The 19,563-nt window shown below is 48.6% G+C and overlaps 1 protein-coding gene across 8 annotated transcripts in view; it reads right to left on the reverse strand.

The window, feature by feature from the left end:
* The window catches only part of sif (guanine nucleotide exchange factor still life), a 207,839-nt gene that overhangs the window by 113,833 nt on the left and 74,443 nt on the right, over positions 1-19,563 (reverse strand). For 7 of the 8 annotated variants that reach the window (XM_077631283.1, XM_077631287.1, XM_077631282.1 and 4 more), the window contains exons 4-9: positions 18,993-19,111; positions 16,870-16,935; positions 14,093-14,271; positions 13,146-13,396; positions 10,473-10,786; positions 6,395-6,839 (exon numbers count right to left, since the gene is read on the reverse strand). In XM_077631283.1, coding sequence (XP_077487409.1) covers positions 6,395-6,839; positions 10,473-10,786; positions 13,146-13,396; positions 14,093-14,271; positions 16,870-16,935; positions 18,993-19,111 — 1,374 coding nt within the window. The remainder of the gene's footprint in view (positions 1-6,394; positions 6,840-10,472; positions 10,787-13,145; positions 13,397-14,092; positions 14,272-16,869; positions 16,936-18,992; positions 19,112-19,563) is intronic. The other variant, XM_077631285.1, reaches the window with a different exon arrangement.

The raw sequence follows: 19,563 nt of genomic DNA on the forward strand, positions 1-19,563 counted from the left end.
AACTGTACACGTGCTCAGCCTAACATTCGCGAACGCCATAGTGTGGTTGAGTTCCCCCACTCGTGCCTGGCTAGGGCGAGGTGAGCACGAGGTATGCCGCGTAGTCCTGATCTTCCACGGTCGAGTGGAGATAGAGGCAATCCAGAGCGATGTTAGGTGATCGCCATTTGATGCCAGAGAAGCGAAAAATAAGGCTGCCTTTCAGACCCGCCTTCGCCGCATGGACGATACAATATGAGACCGCCGCATGTTTCCGCACCTCTACCTGAAGGGCCTCGGAACACAATGGACCTCCCCGGTATACACGCTACGATGCAAGTTCGGCCTCTTCCAAAGCACGGAGGAAGGTTCTACTGAGTCCGCCACACCAGCGATCGAACGCGAGACAACATTGAAGCTCTGCGGAGTCCACAAAATGGCTATGGCTAAAGAGGCACTATACGATAACACCAAAGGAAATGCCCTACCTCCCAAGGGGTGTAGCGGAGCACTCCGAACGCTGGTATACCACCACCGGTTCGACTCAGCACGCAATATGCAGGATGCCGTGTGCAGGAGCTTCGGAGTCCAGATGGAGAGTACCGAGCATATCATCCTCCACTTCACTAGCCTCTCCCTTCAGGCAGCAAAGGGCGCCACTCTGCTACAGGCACTCGGGTTTGAGTCGGACGAGGGCCAGCCAGACTTCATTACACCGTTTATAATGAAAGTCGCTGGAGACGACAATGACACAACTGACACTCACACAAGTGAGACTGTGATAAGGCTTGAGGACGCACAGCCTGATCCACTCTGCTTGCTTTGGTCTTCTTTACCTCTTTCTATGTTTTCTTTTTCAACTTATGTTTTGGCTAGACCGCACACAGTGCGACGGTCCGCTAAAAATGGAAACCACCATCATCATCATCAATCAGATCCCCTTCCCCACGAAAGGAGAAGACACTGAATAAAACAAACGTGCGGTTGTTGCTATCGTTGTGTATTTTGAATGTGATGTCGAGCTATGCCGCGTCTGCGTCCAAGAGATTCAAGAACGTCAGTAGAGATATGGTGCACGGCAGTTTTGTGCCTTCACACAAGCCGGCAGCTATCAACAAAAATTTCGCCATTCAAAGCAATTCGCACATCTCTGTTTTCGTTTTCCTCACTCAAAAACAACGACTCCGGGTACATATACCGAACGGCACACGCGAGTTACGGCTTCACTCTCAAACGCATGGAAGGAAAAATAAAACGAAAACTGAAGCGCGCACTTCGGAACGTACGACTACGCTGCATTCCACAGCCTAGCGGCACAAAGACTAACTCAGCGAGACTCGGAGGTTGCAGCACACGGCCGCCCGGCACGAAGAGTTCAATCCCGTCTCGAGACCTTTCGTTTACCCCGCAATTTCGGCGGAACACGACGGAGCCCATACCGGATTGTCAAACAGCCCCGGTGCTTCTTCCCCTCGAGAAAGTGGCGCGCGCGCCCGTAAGTATACACGGAGTGAGACCGAGCGCAAAGAAAACATAACCCCGGTGTATAGCGCGGCGGAAGAAAGGAAAGCAGAGCGCGAAGAGGACACGCAGCCCGGACACAAGAGGGTATGTACGCAGTATGCGTTCAGGCACGTTCCTCGAATCGATCCCTCCGACGCACCGTCGGGCCACGCACCGCCGAGTCGACGAAAAAGAGCGTCGCAGTGAGTCGGGAGACGATCCGAGCCAGAGCCGAGCCAAGCCGCAGCCATAGTGGCTACTGGGGGCCAAGTAAGATTATCGCGTCCCTGTTCGGCGTCGGGATAACGTTAATTAGTGATAAGGCGAGGCCTCCAACCTGCTCGCCCATCCAAGAAAGCGAGAAGGGTAGATGTCGAGACGGCGTCGTCAGTCCCGCTGCGGAACGACTAGAGGTTGTTGTTGGCTCCCGTTCCTTTTGGGGAGAAAAAAAGGGAACAAAGGAAAAGAAGGTGGAGAGCCGAGCGGCGCGTACGTGTCCGCTCGGCCGCACCTAGCGGCGCGCGGTCTTGCGAGAAAAGGCGTATCCTCGACGGCGGTGGGGCACGCGAACAACGCTCTGGTTTCTTCCCCATGCGTCAGCCCACACGCCCGACGCCATTCCCCTGTCGGGACTATACCTCCTCTTTCCGATCCCACATTTATTTCAGTAATTTTCTGTTTCCTTTTCCTCCCATTTTTTTTTACTTGTGTGCCTCTAGGTAGACACGCGTGTTTCGCAGCTCGGAGTCCGTCTCCCGCCGTTCGTGTTGCGCTCGCGTGAGTAGGCACGCGAGAAAGACAAGCCGGTCTGCGGCCAGCGTCTCGCCGCTCGTTTATCTTCGGCCATTGCACGTCTCGCCGAACCCGTGGCGCGCCATGCCGCGCGACGGGCCTCCCTGCACACTCTTCTGCTTAGCTTCCCCCCCTCCTCTTTTTCCCTCACAAATCCTGCTTCCCTTCTTCGTCCCCCTCGCTTGGTGGTTTTTTGTTTCGGTAATATGCCCGCGTGGTTTTCTGGCGTGAGGTGTATCAGAACGCAGCTCCGCCCGCGCAGTGAGCGGTGCACTGCTTCCTCTTTGGAATTAGTTGACACGATGTAGGATATCAGCCAATGCAAGAATAAGAGGTGGGGCGCTACCGCTGCCTTTGTTTGCTAGCGCGCTACAGCGATAGGCATGTGCTAAGAGCAGGGTAACGTGCGTCCGTATTCCATAACAATGTTGTTGGAATGCAGTTAATGATGACAGAGAGGCGTCGAGGGTGCCGCGATGAATACTAATACGCGCTTGGGAGCGATGGGGTGCGCAGTAAACATTCGTCTTCACGCGTACAAAAATGCTTTCATTCTTTCAATGCTTTTCCGCTACTTGGTTGCAGCCTCACTGATTTCATCGTGTGTTACGGAATAAACTGATCGAGGTCTGCCTCAAACGTTTACTCTCCTCAACAAGATCGCTCACAACGCTACTCTTTTTTGCTTTTTTCTTCTGCAGCTACCGTTTATGTAAAGCTCTCTTGTTAGTTACGGACTTTCGCGTAGAGCCCGAGTGGCAAGCACTGCGCTTATAATGGGCGAAGAATGGGAGGTTAACGGACTGTCGTGTCACTTGCAGCGTTCGGACTAACTGCGTAGCACAGACGGAAATACGAAGGTAATGGAGATACCAAAACTTGCAGGGCGCCATCAATAGCTCGCAGTCCAGCTCACAGACGGCGCCACCATCTTTTAGCGAGGCTCTGAGGACATCTCGATACAATGTTTGCTCTTAGCAAAAATAGACTGCATGGGCGCCCTTGGTAGCTATCTGTATGCGCGGCAGAAAAAGACGTACTTGTTGAGAAAAATCGATTTAAATGCAAAACTTTTTTTGCCTCTTATATGAAACTGGTGACGTCAATAACGAAAACGACTCTGAGATCACTGACTGGGGGTGAATACCGGTGTGACCTAGTAGCTTCAGAGATGTGTAAAAAAATCTGCTGACGTCACCATAGTTTGCTTTCGATAACGACCGATTGCTGTAATACCTGTAATATGGGTTTTGGTTTTTTCCAGTTTATAACCGCCCCGTTTTCAGTGGGAGTAACCTCTTTGTCATTAGAACGAAGTAACGACTCGATACAGGCCAACATCTATTTGTCCTCAGCGGCACTTTGACCCCGCGAAGTGGCCACGAGAAATATAGTCAGGTTTATACACGGAGTTCCTCAACTATGTTCGAAGAGTTCCGGATGTGGTGTCCCCAGTAATCGTTATCACTGTTTAGCCTCTAAGGAGAGCCATAAAATTCTAGAAGTCTGCTGTCGTATAGTTTAATTTCACCGATTAATGGATTGCAACAAGCCAACTTATGACTGTAGGCTGTGACGCGTGACATAGTGAATGGAGGTCTTCGGACTACTGGTCGCACTTCAACGTGTTGCGAAAACTCACAACGCGCCGGTTTTCGCTTTTCGCTCCAGCGAAATGCGGCCGACCGCTGCTGGGATTATATCTCGCGGCCTCGTACTTTCGACGAAAATTTACTGAATGTCGTAAACCAGAACTACACCTGTACAAACAGCACGCAAGCAAACAAGGTGACTGTGAAATGCTACACGCATACTTGACAGAGAATACAGTCAAGATAATAGGCCTTCCACAAAAGGAAAATTCAAGCCTGGTTCGGGCCCAGCAGCATAGCGCTGCAGCCAACGCGCAAACACGATGGTTAATGCTGTAGTTTGGAATCCATATAGCGCGGTCTTCACTGGGACACGGAGCATAATGTCCGCGAGAAGAAAAAAAATGGCTAACAGTTGCCACGTCTCTGTAACGCAACATTCTGGGAGACCAGCTTGCCGGATCTTCGTTACGCCTCAGTTATCGCGGCACTGAAGCGGGGTTTTCTCGCTCTCTCGGTTTTGCCGCGGTGTCCGGCCCGGCGCAGCGCACAAAGCATGCCACGATTCCGAGGAGCAGCGGTCGACGCGCAAGCGCTAGTTTGCGCTCCTGCGCGTAGAGGGCGCCACGTATCTGAACGTGGCGCTCGGTCAGCTTTCCCTCCTCTTTTTTTTTTTTCAAGCGATGTTTATTGCCTCAGGGCATCTTTCCTTGCAATCCTTCGTTTTTCTACGCCAGTGCTGCCGACGCCAATCTCGCATAATCGAGAAACGTATTAGGAGGTGCTCTCGCACTAGAAAAAGCTTCATCATGCCTACTCGTTCCCTACGGGACAACAGCAAGGCTGCGTTAGTCCTAATACCCGAATGTATAGAGACTTCCGAATTTATATGCTGGATTGAAAGAATTCCTGTGCGCAAATTACTGGCCTAATCAACAGCAGGCATCGCTCACAAGGTAGCATAATATGGTCTACGTTTTCTGAGATGTAATTAAACATCCGTACTTGCCTGCATTTTCTGGGCTAAGGGACACTGATATCAGCTGCAAGTACAGCTTTTTGCAGAAGCGAGCAAAGCAGCTAATATGTCAGACAGGCTGCTCGGAAGAAGAAGCAACCGAAATCCCGGCCCAAAGGGTTTGCGAGCTGCGTTTTTTTTTTTCATTGAAGTTTACCGTCGCATCTTTAGTTAGACGTGATGGCTCTTTCTTTAGACTTTAAACTTAACGCGCAGACGAAACGCCATCTTCAAGGAACCTCACAGCTTGCCAATTCGTCAATTCAAGCCATCGGTTGCTTCTCCAACGAGCCGGGAGCGGAGCCAGTTGTTTTGGCTGCTCAGGCAGCCTTTTCGAAAACTGGGCTTGCTGGCAACGCCAGCTTTTCATAATTTAGAAAAAAAAAAGAGGAAAGTTCCGGTGCTAAATTAGCTTTCAAAGAATGTAGAACATAGTCTCCCACGTTGTGAGTGATAATTGCTCTTGATTAGGCCAGTAGTTTGCGCATAAGATTTTTTTTTTTATCCGGCAGAAAAATACGAACGTCTCTAAATTATACGCCGCTTAAAGAGACGCTCCCTGAGCTTTTCCGTGTTCTTCCCTGATCCGTGAAGTACGCATGCGGAAAGCCGAAAGCAAATGGTGGAGCGAGAGTTATGTACGCTTTCACAACAGTTCAAGCTTCTAAGCCACCAAAGATATTGGAACGAGGTGTACGTACAAGAGTTTCACTCACAAACAAAAGTAGTCCTTCTGATCACATTTCAAGGCCTGCTACTGAAGTGTCATCCATCATAAACAGCTCTTGTCGGCGTAGAGCAGCAGTCCTTGCAATTACTCACAGCAGGAACAAGGACAACGATGAAGCAACAAAAGTAAGCGCAGAATTAAATGCACTCTCACACCTTTGCAGGCGAACGCCCACGAAAGAAAACGTTCACTCCAAAGGGGCAGCTGACACACTATTCCACAAGTAAATGGCATCAGCGGTCGTTTTCAGCTCCTCAATAGACATTTTTCTTGTCGGCCGTCTAAAGGTGCTATGTGTGTATCAAAAAGAAAGAAACAAAAACAGCTCACGAGCACCGTGATGCAACAAGGCGGTAAGACCTCGCTTTACAAAATGTATTGACAAACAATTTGTTCGGTTCAGCGGACTGACCGCATCACTTATTCACGACCAGACGTCCATTCTCGGAAGGTTTTTTGCTTCCAGAGGGCGCACTTAGCCGAATGGTCGCTTCTATCCAATTTACGGGAGTGTCGACAGGCTATTCCAGCCCACAAAAACGGCCTCCACATTACGTAAGATGAAAGTTTCAGAGTACTCATCGCAGTCTTGCCAATATTCGAGAAAGCAACCCTGCTGTTTCTGACCACACCTGTTCAGCACTTCGAAACAGCCGCGCTTGCATACTACCCCGCAGAGCATTCTCACGTCCACGCACATACATCTAGACACACGTAGGGAAGTGAGGCACAGGCGGGGATGGGAGCTCCAGAACAGAAAAAGGTGACGACTAGACTCACCGACATTTTCCATGCTCTGCGTGAGCAGCGCTTCGAACGTGTGCAGACTATAGCTCTCGGCGTCCATACCGCGCGCCAGCGCGTTTCTGAGGTGCGTCTCGTACTCCATGAGCAGCTTGCTGGTGGGCGACTCCTCGTGCGACGCCTGACGCCGCGGGGTGGCGAGCCCCGAGGCGACGGCGCCTCCGCCCCCCGCGGCGCCGCCTTCGTCCGAGCTGGTCTCGTTGCTCGAGCTGGGCGGCGTGGTGGCGTAGCACAGGTTGTCGTACAGGAAGTGGTCCGACGGGGGAGACCCGTCGGCCAGGTCGAGGCCCACGCTCCGCTCCAAACTCCGCCTCCTTCCCGACTCGGAGCGGTGCTCGCGGTCGCGGAGTCGCGGCGTCGCCGAGCCTTGCTGCCCCGAGGCCACCGACCGCCGGTGCTGCTGCTGCTGTTGCTGCTGCTGCTGCGACCACAACGACAAGGACGTGCCGAGGGACAACGTGTACCGTGGCAGTATAGGCCTTACCACACCTGCTTTTCTACCCTACCTATATACTCTACCGTACAATTACCGTACAATCCAGTCGTCATGTGTGCCTTGTCTCTTCGCTGTGTTCTGTCTTTTGCCTGTTTTTTTTTCCTGAACGTGTACAATTCTGTAACGTAACCGCTGCACCTAAAGTGTCACACCAGAGTGCACTTGCTCTTATGCATCCCCATCCTCCAGCACATAATATAGCAATGTCAGTCAGCCCAGGACGTACCCACGATTCACAACCCAACCTCTGAATCGCCTTGTATAAGGAGAGCTCTGGGGCCAGTCTGAAATGCTGCTGTGACCCTGGACTATAGCCGAAGCGACTGGAGTCCTCTTCTAAGAGACCCCAGTCATGATTAAGTCAACAACGTTTTTGGAAAATAAAGTTTCTTCTCTCTCTCTCTCCATCTAATATTTTATACAGCTAGCACTGACCCATCAAACCTTTAAATGGCTTTTCAACTGTACCTTTCATCATCAATAATTCTGAAATAAAGATGTTGTGGGTGTTCGTGCAGGGGAATAAAAGCTCAGGGACAGGAATCTAAACCTTCACATGATCTAGCTTCACGATGGACCGGTGCCCATGCATCGGTAAAAAACACCAGCAAAGTTCACGACTATGCAGGCTTAGGCCCGTCAAAATATAATCACAAAGCAATAAGAAACAAAAGAAAAATTCAAAACATTTCGTAAACAGAAATTCTTCGCAAGTTAATCCTGAAAGGCTTTAGGATTCCCTGCAATCTTTGATGCGCCGAAAAGCGAAAAAAGCCACGTGAAAGTCGAGTGATTATACACCTGCGCTGAATAAACTTGGTAAAAAAAAAAGTCCCAAACAAGTTCTGCAGTTTCTTGGTTAACACTCTCGGTTGGCAGACTGTGCTTTAGCTCTCAAAGCCACGACTGCGCGCATGGGAGAAGATCGCGATAGGCTCCAAGTCGAACAGAACGAAAGGAAAATATTAGAAAATATCAAGCATATATAGCAAGCATTGAATAAAAAGCGCCTGAAAGCGAAAATGTATAAAGTCCGAACAGATGTTGAGCAGCAATGCCAGAGGTTAACCAGTGGAAAGAAATGTGCAAACTACATCGAGGCTGAAAACAAGCTCGGCAGGGCTGAGAATATAGGTTGTATACACGGCGCTGAGAAGCAACAAAGCATAAAGAAAATGACTGGTACGTAATTACATTACAGTCATTTTAAACCACGAATACTATGAGAAAGACAAAAGTATATTGTCACAAGAGCCTCTCAGTTTCTATTGGAGGTACAAGCCGACTGACTGACTGCAAGGCTGCGTTGTTGGTAATCTCATCTTCATCGAGACAAGGTCACCGGGAGCAAAATTGCTAAGTTTATTGAATGCTTTTTTTCATGTGATAAGAACTTTATGAACACAGGGTTTTCGAAACAGCATTCATCAAGGAAGTTAAAACTAATTGTCACCGGTGATCACAGTTGAGTTGCGTCATCTAGCGGACTTAAGCTGACGCTCGCGCGGTTGCTTCAGTTTAGTGCCACGAGGTGCCGTTACCTCACCATCAGTAGTATTACCGTGCTTTCACGCGCGTGCCCTGTGCCCGCTCTTTGTGGTTGCAATCGAATATTCTGTAGAACTGCTTCCTGACGTATTCTCAGGTTTATTATCATGGCTCACGCTTTCATAGAGTAATAGAACTACAAGTTTATTTTTTTTAATTTTCTCTCGTTCTACTGTTTTATAAGCAGAACGTTGGCGCAGGCAAATTTTGGCGCAGCTGCATTTCTTTTTTCTGCACAAAATAAAATTATTAATTTCGCGCGATGTGTCGCGTAATGCCTACTCGAAGGGCTTAAGCCACACAGGTGCCCATTTACAAATCACCAGTGCTGCAATTCCTGAATGGGTGAATTCTTGACACGCTGGAAGAGAATTTAACTGGCAATTAAAAAAGATAACAGTTAACACGAGAAAACAAACATTCGCTGCAGTTTCAAGGTAGTGATTCACCAACGACACAACGTTTCTACGTGTACCGAGTGTCGAATAATGGCGGGAAAGCATGCTTCGCCGCAAAGCTACTCTTTGAAAGAAGAAACCAACTTTAAAAGCGCAGATTTGGCGGAGGCTTTGGGCCTTAGCTGCTTGCAATACGACTTAAAAGATAACCTTAAAAATGTTTGACTCTCGTCTTACCATACTCTACATTTTGTGAAGATTTCGTAAGACTTAGTGAAGTGCAGCAGCACTTCGGGTCGCCATCGACCAGCACTACAACGCGTATATTCCGCGAAGGTATGAACAGCTGTAGGGGAAGGGTACTATTAGAACCAAAATGGAACAAAGCAAGCATACAACTATCCTGGCCATGAAGAAGGGCGCACTGTAGATCCACATTACAGGCAGTTTCTGAAATTCTTAAGGACGGTTGTAAACCCGCATTTCGAAACTAGTGGAGACGGTACTCGTTTCTCCCACCGCGCACTGAAACCACTGTGAGATACATGCTAGTCCCATAGAATTCCCAGCTTGAGGAGACGTTTTGTAGCTAGATGCGCGGAATTGTGTCTATGAAAGAGAACAACAGTTGAGTAGAATATAAATCCAGTCGTCGCTTGCCGGTGGCCAAATCTATATCCTTAAGTCGAATCAAGGCAACTGCAAAACACAAGAGCAAGTGGGTAGATAGCGAGACATTCTGGAGACCAACAGACAAACCACCATGAGCGAAAAATTATACCCACGGTGTAAAAAATGACTGTCGGCTAACCCATATCTTCGTACAAAAACTTTGCAGCAGTAGTTTCACGAATGCTCTTATAAGCACATCGTTTACAAAATGCGACACCGTCCAACTAGTCTCGTCGGCCACCGCTGATTTATAAAACGAATCAAAGAAAGCCACTTGCCTCTAGAGTGGCCGTCGCGGTGATAAAAACATAATTAGGCCTCCGCAAATCGCACTAATAGTAGCAGCTAACCGGTGATGCTGCGATAAGGTCCGAAAAAGATACATTTCTCCTTCAAAGCGCACTGTTTCATATTTTATAAAAACAAGCCCACTAAGTTGGCTTGCACTAAACACGCATCTAACTAAGCTAATTATGTCACCGTCCCATCCTTTGTTCCAACCACTAAGGCGATCCTTACCAACGGTCTCCACGGGCGAAATAACAAACAGGTTTGGGTTAGTCGGTACCCTGTTATACTGTCATCTATAGTGCACCGCCAAGAAGTATGAAAGAATGGAGCCTATCCTATTTCGTCCTTGTTAAAAGCGGGTTAAAAGGAACTAACTGCACTACTTAGATCTTGCCACTAACACCTAGTCCTTGGGAAAAGTAAACCTTGAAGACTTAGTCGTTAATGAAGTAAAGTTTACTCGTTCAGGCCCCAGTGGCTGTGGACGCAGTTAGGCCTCAAGCGACTAACTAACCCGCGTAGTGCTTCTATTCGTTTTCGGCTTTAATTGCAGAGAACGGTTTGTACTGGTCACCTCAAGTGCGCCGCATTCTCGACGAGAACCGAGAGGTTGCAGCGGCCAGAGAAAAAGCCAGCGGAGCGCACGAACCTGGTGCAGGTGCTGCTTCTGTGCCGGCGGCGGCTGCTGCTGGTCGGGCGAGGAGGAGGAGGACGGAGGCAGCGGGTCGAGCATGCGCTTGAGCGTGTTGGAGTCCAGGCTGAGGGCGGCCAGGTCTCCGCGCGTGCCGCCCGACGCCTCCTCGAACACGTTGTCCGAGCTCTTGGAGCGGCTGGACGCCTGCAGCTGCGGGCTGGACGGGCTGTAGTCAACGCTCTTGGCCTGCTCCTTGCGCGACGACGCGTACTGGTCCCGCAGCGCCCGGCTCGACTCGCCGCCGCCGCCGCTGCCGCTCCGGGAACCCGCTGCGTGTGACACCGGGGACGAAGAGGGCCGTCACAACGTGATGGCCACTCTTTCATAGTAAGCGACGGACAAAAACCGAACGCCCCTGAACGACCCCAGTCAACACATTGGTTCGGTCGGACAGGTTTCTCGAAACCAGCTACTGCGAACGGATTGAGCAAGGCTCTTTCTGAGCGTAGCTGTACTTGACAGAGGGTGTTGTGATTCGGGTACAGGAATTGTTGCAGTGCGGGAGAAAAGGCCTCAGGTGCAACGCATTACGACCACGTGGGAACAGCACGTTCAAAACAGTGTATATAAAAGAAGAAACAGATAAAGAACGATGACAGAGATCGAAATTGCCTGGGAAAAAAACAACTTTGGTAACGATGGCAGTTGAGGTCTCGATATAGAAGCCCTGAGGAGGCCAAGAAACGAGATGTCGAAAGTTGCGTTCAGTCAGCTCCTCAAAGCTTTCCTGGTTCTTGGAATCTATGCCCGTTTTTGCTAAGTTATGGGTTGTTAGATTGTTAGTTATAGCACGCTATATATTTTGATCGTCTTTGTGTTGTGTTTTCTGCTCTTACACGGCAACAGGAATGTATTCTGGCTGACATCTCTGAATCCAAGTTTTTATTTTACTCTGCAGTCCGTTTTTGTTTTGATTTATTTCCGAATGAGAAGACAGCCACGTGTTCTGGTTAGGTGAATAAAACAAGCTGTATACTTGCCGGTAACCTGTAGAAAGCAGCCGCATATAAGCTATCTCAATTATTTACCATGTACTTGACTCCTGATAAGCAAAAACTTTTATTGTAAAGTTGTACAGTGTCAAAAGAAGACGAGGTGCAATTTCTGAGGACCATTGATTTCTAGGCAGTCATAAAGAAGTATATAAATACTTACCTCAACCATTACCAACTGCAGAAGCTGTCTCTGATTAAACCTCTTACTTCCCTTCAACCCACGAATCGAGAGACGTTGAAATAAAATAAAGGTCGTCGCGGGTTTAATAACGGTATACTACGTGCCTTTACAAATATCATCCCGTTGTTCAAAGTAAAAGAAGTACATTTTGAGGGAAGCAAAACTGTGCATATTTGGCGTCTGCCATCTGCAGACGGCGTTTATCAGTTCGCAAAAAATTACAATGTTTAATTACACTCGGTGGCATTAGGTCCCAGAAGACAGGCGAAAAGTTTGCATTGCAATGTCAACAAAAACAAAGATGGGCAGTTTTCTTTGCAATATCTTTGTTAATGCGATAGCACTTAGGCTCTCGTTTCACAAAAAAATTCCGGCTTCTCTGTAGCAAAATTCCCTCATTCGTCAATTCTCTTATGGTATCGTCAGGGCCACGTGCCAGCAATCGACTAATGAGACAGCACCGCGAAATTTCAAATTCCCTATGAAACTATCTGATTGGTCGAGAGAAGTCACGTACATTGAGACGCCACCACAATCTTCCCACCGGACTGTGAGCAAACTGCCCGCGCATGAGCTCTACGGGCGCCAGGGCCGTGGTGCATCGCTTAATCGCTGCGCCGATGTGCCAGTAGGGGCATGAGGACTCCCTGCTATCTTTGATTGCGATGGGCCGGTCGCGACGTCATCAACACCACGTGACCACCCCGTGACTACCAGTTGACCAATTATAAAGTGGCGTCAAATTTGAAAATATGAGGACCTTCAAAATTTGGAAATTGGCACGCCCCCCAGTATTACTTAAGCCCAAAATTTTGCAAGTAGGCCAGCTCACAGAAAATTAATGTAGGTAGATTAGTAGGTAATATTAGAATAATCCCATATGATAAATCAAATAAATGTGCTAGGTGACCTCATGCGTACCATATAAGGGCAATGGAACTGGTTTCAAGCAAATTTTTGGCGGGAAAATTGGAAGAACATCACACACAGACGTTAGAGAACATTAGCCTAAATGCACTCGCATTTATTTTTTTAAGAACGTGGTTAAGAAGGCTCATAAGGTTTTTATAAAAGTGATCTTCGCCCTCTAAACAGACCGGCCAAAATAGGAAATGAGTGCAGCAAGCGCGTGCATTTCGACGTTACATAATTAGCAGCCGCCCCTTTGTATCAGAGAGGTGACACTTGTCACCTAGATCATAAATGTAATCCCGCATCTGCACCTGGCGATACCCCTTACTGGCGGCCCCAGACTGGCCTGTGCTGTGGCAGTTGCTCTCAGGTTGCTAAGACTATCCATTATCGGTACGAGCGCTCCCTCCAACATCATCTTCAAGTACCGTTGGAGTTTACAGAATGCGAAGACAGCGCCTTTTGCGGCGTTTTGCTTTTCCTCAGTGCTTCGCAGACATTCACTCCTCCTTTGTTGCTACTATGTGCCTGCAAACTCACAGGCGGCGGCGGCTCGGCGGCGGTGCGAAGACACCGACGAGCTGCTCGCTGCGGCCCTGGACGTCGTCGCTGCGCCGTGCACACTGGCAGCCGTGGTCGTGCTCGAGGCCCCGTCCTGCTGCTGCTGCTGTTGCTGCTTCTGCTGCTGCGAGGACGCGGTGAGCGCGGCGGCCACGGCCTGCGCACGGGCAGTGGCCCTCGCCGACGCCTGGCCACTACTCGTGCCCGACCGGGTGTGCTCCAGACCTTGCCTGTGAACCCGATAAAATTGGTTTTCAGGAAAGGAAATGACACCGGAACTGTCTCACTTCATGGTGGAATCCTCATTTGCTCCCTCAGGGAAGTTAGTTTAGTTTATAGTTTAGTTTATCGGGTTTAACGTCCCAAAGCGACTCAGGCTATGAGGGACGCCGTAGTGAAAAGCTCCAGAAATTTCGACCATCTGGGGTTCTTTAACGTGCACTGACATCGCACAGTACACGGGCCTCTAGAATTTCGCCTCCATCGAGATTCGACCGCCGCGGCCGGGACTGAACCCGCGTCTTTCGGGTCAGCAACCGAGCGCCATAACCACTCAGCCACCGCGGCTACCCTGAGGGAAGGGTGAAGGTGGGAGTCTCGGCATCAACATCAACATCACGAGTTTGAGACGAGTAGCGGAGAAAAATAATGGATTTCGAATTCCAAATTGCTCGGCAGTGCATAAACCTTTTCATGCCGAACGAACGTCAGTAGAGCCATACTGAAAACGAAGATTAGAAGGGAGTTGTCCTCAGTGCCCCTATAAGTGTATGTTGGATGTATGATGGGTGCATGCTGGGTGCATGTTGGGCGCATGCTGGGTGCCATGGTGGGAGCATGGTGGGTGCATGGTGGGTGCGTGTTGAATATATGCTGGGTGTATGCTGGGTACATGCTGGGTGCAGGCGACAAGTGCATGAACTCACCTGGTGGACAGTTGCTGTGCGCGGGGCAGGGTGGCCGCGCCGCCCGTGTAGCGGACGCGCCCGTTGCGCGCCCGATGCAAGTTCTCGGCCGTCATGCAGGTGCACTGCAGCTCGGCGCGGCCCCGAGACGGGGAGCTGGGCGTCGACTGGGGCTTGCGCTTGCTGCTCTTGGATTTCTGCTGCAGTGCGCGACACACGGAACAACACAAACCCCCGTCAGTGTCGAACAGCTTCACTCAGGTCCCGAAACGACTCGCTCCCGTTGCAAATTCAATATATTAACAACGATCCATCGATTTACGAAACAACTGATGACTTCTAAAGCTGGTTAATGAGTTTTAAATACTAAATTGCTTAAGTTTCTTCAAATGAATCAATATCGAATCGACTGAGAAATCGATTAGTGATTTCGTCGATCAAACAATTAATCGGTGGACTGCAGAGCGACCAATCAAACAGGCAATCGAATACTACTGACAAATTATTTTTCAAACGAGGAATTTGAAATGTCAAGCATTTAGGCACCTCGATCAACCAGTCTTCACGCTGGTGACTTATTACTGCCATTAGTGCACCGTGCGCGTAGAACAGTAGCATTTTGCAGAAAAAAAAGCATTTGCTAGACCCCCGCATGCCTCTGCACAGCGCACAGGTCTTAATAGTGAGCAAAATCTACATGAACATTATCACCGCGGTTCTTGCAGGCCCACGGGACATCTTAATCAGCCTATCCGGCGCACCATTCACAATTTCTAGACCAGATGCATGTCTGTAACTGCGGAGGCCCCGCATGGTTGTTTTTTTTTTTTTCGAGATAACGAGCACGTCTCATATGCAGTCTATCCAACTAAAGTCAAGATTTCAAAGAAAGAACTGACGCAAACAGAGACGACACAACCGACGCTTGTTTGGCTAATGCAATCGTGACTAAGAAAGATGACCCTTCATAATTCATCAACTCATTTTATTTTTGAAGAGTGAGCGCGAATAATAGATGAGATACAAAGGAAACAACAGATGTAGCGCTATGTTAATTTATATCAATCATCACATTTTTTAAACGATCGAAACACGACAATTTTAATTGTTATTGCTGTATATATAATGAAAAACAAAACATATATGCGGTGCACCAGAAAGTAATCGCAGGCGCCAAGTTTCAAGGATATTTGGTATTTCTTTTCAGAAAGCAGATGGTTTTAGTTTTTTCGCATCGCAGTGTAATATTACGCCGGATGGTTTACGGGGATCTAACGTCCCAAAGCGACTGAGGCTATGAGGGACGTCGTAATAGAGGGCTCCGGAAATTTCGGCCGCCTGCGGTTCTTTAACGTGCACTGGCATTGTACAGTACACGGGCTTCTTGAATTTCGCTTCCAAAGAAATTCGACTGCCGCGGCCGGAATGGAACCCGCGTCTTTTGGGTCAGCAGCCGAGCGCCATAACCACTGAGCAAAGCGGCGGCTTGTACACCGGATGCGCATCAATGCACAGAAACAGGACCCACAATGTAAACTGCATCTTGACCTCGCGTCTAGCGCTAAGGAAAAGCTTATGATTTCAAAATTTTCCAGCATATGCGCCTAATATGAAAATGGCACGCTGGGCGGCACCAGCAGTAACGGGTCGGCTCAATGTCTCCATGACACGAGCACCCGCTTCGCAGAACTTAAATATCGAACGGCTGGAAAACGCCAAAAGGGGCATTCACGGGTGCAACAAAATTGAGTGTCGCCATGGTGTGGCCCTGAAGCAAAACTCGCAAAGATGAATCCCAGGTGGTCGAAATTTCCGGAGCCCTTCACTACAGAGTCTCTCATAGCCTGAGTCGCTTTGGGACGTTAAACCCCTATAACCCAAACCAGTCATGTCGTGAGGTCTCGGCTGTTCGCAATATTTTGTCGGTTTTTGCGCCTGGTGGTTGTAGCTCCCTGTCATATATAATTTTTTGGCTCGGTACGGACTTTGTATTCAAGTGGAACCTATCCGAAAATTGGGCAAAAAAAACAAAACAAAGCGGGTGTTGAAAATTTGACCCATGGGAGAAGGTTTACACGTAAACGTATAACCAACCCCATAGAGTTCAAAACGGCCAGGATGAGCCGCATGAAATAGATGGTGCGACGTACCACACAGAAAAGTGCTCCTTACCCACTTGGTCTTATGGGTCCAATAGAAAGTCCCACTTTAACATTTTTTTAATCGGCTGCCTGAAACACTGACAGTTGGGTGTTGGTCAAAAAGTGAGTAGAACTCGCCCTAAAACAGTCGCTGACTGTTTCCTTTGAGCATGGTTCAGCGACCTCCGTGATTCGAGATGTGTAAAAGGTCGCTCCATATGAAATTAAACACAGTGAGCGCGTGGCTGCCGCCCGAGAATTGGCGGCAAAAGGCGTACGCGCAGTAAGCACGACCGGTTGCTCTTTCTGCGCATGCGCTATAGATGGCGCCACCCAATCTCGCCGGCTCTCGGCGACAGAGCTTAGCGAAGCGCGGAGGCCATGCGCTCACGTGTTTCCTTTCATATTGTGCGACCCTTTGCTTATTGAGAGATTATAGGCCTACGCGTAACATCGTTATGACGAGCCATTTTCATAGGCTTATTGAGCGCATAGGAAAATTCGAATAGAACTGCTAGTTGAAGTCATGCGTTTCAAGCTCAGGAGCTTGTTCAACAACCGCGTCAGAAGTCTGACGGCTGGCGTCGCAGAAAATAGATGCCCATCGTGGGTATGCAAAACATTAGGTAAGCATAAAGAAGCGGTTTTCCAACATACCTTTGGTGGTTCTAACTTGAGCGAATAGGAAGAAGACGCCTTTCGAGAAAACTTGAAGGCGGGGGACTGCGAAAAAATAAGAACACGCGTGACGCATTCGTTGCACCGAAGGTGCCCATCAAATTAGGCTTAGGAATTACATTTTTTGAATAGGTACTATATACCAGAATAAAGCAGGTTCATCGTCTTGCAGCGATTACCTAAAGATGGGGGTGTTGAAGCCCCTCTTACCTGTTATTCAGCGCTTAGTTCATATACACAGTACTTGTTTTTTTCAATCACTCCGAAATAATAATTCTTCAAAAACAATAAAAGTAAAAACTTTCGTCATTTACTTGCGCATCAAAATGCAGCGTGCGATTCCTTCATTGCATGTTTTACGTACTTGCTACCTTTTTTGTTGTTCTTATTCTTTTGGCGCAGAAGAAAATAAGAACGACCTGTAATCTTGAGGTCACTTGCCTGTCTAAAATATTTCTATTTATTTTGACTAAAGCAACCAAAAGAATACGAGTACAGCAAGTCCGACAAGCCGCAACAGCATGCAATTAAAAGATGCTCTGATCACTGACTGACGACGCCGACACTTCGACAGAACATTAATATCACTCCTAATTTATTGCTAAAACTACTCGACCGGTACGCTGAAAATGGGAACGATAAGATAGCCTTAAGTAACTACAAGGTTCATGACTATGCAAAACGGTCAGCTTCTTGTCCGAATGAGAGCGAGCGAATAAACAGATTACGTCGCATCAAAAGAATGCGCCTCTGGAGGAGCATCAACTGATGACATCTGGCGACACAGAATGCAATCTCCTCCGGCCTCTGCTGCTAGAGCGGCTAAAAATCGGATCATATGCGTCTTTCGCGCCTAGAAAAGGTTATTTAGATGACTCGAAGTATATATTAGCGTAGCAGAACACGCGATAAGCCCGCGCCAATGTCTTTACTTAATTGTTTTGAAGCCAGCAGATGTTAACAGCATACAACCTAGTTGGACCTATAGAATGTTCCTCTATATCTACAGTCCATCCCCAGGACAGCCTCGCACAAGTTGTTTGCAGCGCCGAGGAAGGTACACCTCACTCGTCCATTCATGTCTGCAGGAACAAAATAATTAGTCTCAAATATCTGAACATTACTGAACAATTTTTAAGCGACAGCGTAAGGGCCCCGTGTCGAAGAAAAGTCGGTATCGGTGTTGGGTTGGCGTTGGCCTGACGAAAATTCCGAAGGTGGCTGTTACAAAAGGCTCCCATAGATGGCGCCAGCCACACCATCGGCGCACGAGTTGCCAGTCAGACTCTCTACAGCAACGTCATGCAGACACGTTCGTACGGCTTGGTTAAAGCGGGACTTTATATGTTTGTCGTGTGGTCTTTCACATAATGATTGTGGCTTTGAAAGAGGAAACGGTGTTCCGTGTCTGAGTGGGCAAGAGGAACCGCTGTCGCGTCATACCCTTAAAGACGGAGCTCAAGTGCCCCCCCCCCCCCCCCCAACTTTTTCAAGTAACCACTGCAGTAGATTAAAGGTAGTTCTGGCTGGTATTTTGAAAGTACAGCGAGCTTTTCATTCACTAGTTAAAAAGTAACCACTGCAGTAGATTAAAGGTAGTTCTGGCTGGTATTTTGAAAGTACAGCGAGCTTTTCATTCACTAGTTAAAAAGTAACCACTGCAGTAGATTAAAGGTAGTTCTGGCTGGTATTTTGAAAGTACAGCGAGCTTTTCATTCACTAGTTAAATTAGCAGAGAGCTTCCGCACTGAGCATGCCTGCTGCGAAGTGGTGCTCCGTAATTCGCAAATATTGCGTGCTCCTGCGCGGAGCCTGGGCAAAATAGTGCTCTTTTCTTCCAAGTGATGGAGCCACGAGTCGCGGAAGAATAGCGCGGAGCAACACATGAATTCAACGCGTGCCGTCCTGATACGCCAAGCACGCCGTACCTTCCACAGCGCTGCAACCGACTTGTGAGTTTGTGAGTGGAGTATAGGGTGGTGTGCATGAGTCGCTCAACGTGCCCGCCATGCTATAACACCACAAGGCGTAGCGTTTTAAAACTTCTGTAACTTGCACTCGCTAGTTACATTGAAGGGCAGATAAGATGGAGGAATACGTACGCAGCATTCTCGAAACTGCTTGGCGTCCAGAGGCGAGGTGAAGTTGAGGCCCCATGTGTCACCCGTGTGCGAGTCCTTCCAGTAGACAAAGCACTCGGACGCCTGGCCGAGCCGGGTGCCTACGAAGCGCCGAAAACAACAGAAGGAGCGGCTTCAGTCAGTTCGCTACACATGCGGAACGAGCACAGAAATATTTACGAATGTGCTCTCGCATCTGGGCATGCTAGCGACCATGCCCTCTTTTGAACTTCACACGCTCACGAATAGCGCCGCGGGTTCAGAAACCAACCAGATCGGGAAATGAATAAGGCGCGAAGCGAGTGGAGCGAAATTATTTCATTAAGACAACTGTAGTAAGTAGTTACGAAATAACTAAAAGCAAAGAAAATTGCAGGTCCTCGTTGCTCACGCAGTGCTTACCAGGGTTGTGGACATGTTGCTGCGGAAATGCGAGATGGGACATGACCAACAACTTAAGTTTTACCCTTTCGCCTTGCATGACGGACATTCACGCTTACGAGTGCGATATTCTCATGAACCGTTTTCTGCCTTTTGATTAGCGCGACGCATT

The sequence above is a fragment of the Amblyomma americanum genome, chromosome 7 (genome assembly GCF_052857255.1).
Source record: "Amblyomma americanum isolate KBUSLIRL-KWMA chromosome 7, ASM5285725v1, whole genome shotgun sequence".
Lineage (NCBI taxonomy): Eukaryota > Metazoa > Arthropoda > Arachnida > Ixodida > Ixodidae > Amblyomma > Amblyomma americanum.